This window comes from Phalaenopsis equestris, unplaced genomic scaffold, assembly GCF_001263595.1.
Source record: "Phalaenopsis equestris unplaced genomic scaffold, ASM126359v1 Scaffold232091, whole genome shotgun sequence".
NCBI lineage: Eukaryota > Viridiplantae > Streptophyta > Magnoliopsida > Asparagales > Orchidaceae > Phalaenopsis > Phalaenopsis equestris.
Window position 1 is genome coordinate 799 of NW_018250060.1, and position 1,287 is coordinate 2,085.

General features: G+C 39.2%; 1 protein-coding gene across 1 annotated transcript; it reads left to right on the top strand.

The window, feature by feature from the left end:
- Positions 1 to 303: 303 nt before the first annotated feature.
- Positions 304 to 1,107, top strand: LOC110038186. Its single transcript, XM_020742958.1, has 2 exons — positions 304 to 626; positions 737 to 1,107. The coding sequence occupies exons 1-2, from the start codon at positions 361 to 363 to the stop codon at positions 924 to 926; spliced, it is 456 nt and encodes a 151-aa protein (XP_020598617.1). The 5' UTR covers positions 304 to 360; the 3' UTR covers positions 927 to 1,107.
- The last annotated feature ends 180 nt before the right edge of the window (positions 1,108 to 1,287 follow it).

A 1,287-nucleotide genomic window follows, 5' to 3' on the forward strand; every position in this document is an offset into this window, starting at 1 on the left:
AAGGGAAAATATCAAATTCTGGGTGTTAAACTAGTAAATACGTACATAAGAATGGTGTGGTATGGATGTAAAAATTCCTTAAATCAATTCAATAAGAATAAAATTGTGCATGCTCTTATTTAGATGTTTTTTAAAAACAGCATGCTCCAGAATTTGAATATTTGAGTCATTCGATTTATAAAGAAGAGGCGAGGAGGCACGTGTAGCTAAGTATCACAAACACCCCTACAGCGAACTCATTTAGCCAAGACCACGTGTGTGCCACGTGGCGCACGTCTGGAATAAAACTAGTCTCCACGTAAGTAGGCACTCACCTCCTACTTCTGCCTCGATCGTTGATTGATTGATAACTAACCCTACATGAAAATGGAAATGCGCATGGAAATATGGTCTTCACCTTCTACTTGGCCTTCCCAACTCCGATTTCTCATCATCCTCCTCATCCTTCTGTTGTCTCCTTCAGCTTCTCAGGCGGGAGAGTATAAATCGAATGAAAAAGAGGAGAAACTAACCCTAGATGCAGTGGAGAGAGGGATCGGTTTCACCCGCTTCAACAGCCATTGGGAAGCTTTCAGCTCTTGGGCTAAGCTCACATGGATGACCCTCCGTCCTCCCGAATCTTCGGGGTCGGCTACCCTGTTATTATTATATTGAATTTTATGTGTTCATCTATATGCATTAATGACGGCGGATTTAGGTGATTTAAGTTTGATTTAATTGGTTGTTGGACGTGCAGAAAATCGGGAACAGGAGAGAAGATGAAGGCAGCGTCGAAGAAGAGCTTTAAGACGAGCAAGGATACGGTGGAGATGTCTGCGGCGGCGGCGGCAAAAGCGGCAGAGAAAGCGGTGGGGATGACGAAGGATAAGATAAAGAAGGCTGTTTTTAAATCTAAGGGAGGCGGAGGACAGGATGCAGAACTCTGATTCCAATTCCGGGATCAATCCCATTATTTTGGTTTCAAGGATGCAATTTCCTCTTCTTCTTTTTTTTTTTAATTTTTATTTTAGTTTGGAATTAAAATTTTGTAATAATTTTGTCACACTACTTGCTCAGTATTTCGATTTACGTTTTGTATGCAATTCTGTCGGGACTGGCTACAGCTTTTTAGAAATCTAGTTGTAAACTGTGGTGAATAAATCAACTGTTCAACTTTTACAGAACTATAATGATAATTATAAATATATACTTTTTTCAAAAAAAAAAAAAAAATCAGACGATTTCTTACGTATTTTGGCTTCGTTTGAATTGAAGAACCATTTTCGTTCAACAAATTTGATTTAAATG

Bases quoted from the DNA above. Each gene is read 5' to 3' on its own strand.
- LOC110038186 (XM_020742958.1), top strand. From the start codon at position 361: ATGAAAATGGAAATGCGCATGGAAATATGGTCTTCACCTTCTACTTGG. The intron at 627-736 runs GTCGGCTACCCT...TTGGACGTGCAG, and splicing joins CGTCCTCCCGAATCTTCGGG to AAAATCGGGAACAGGAGAGA.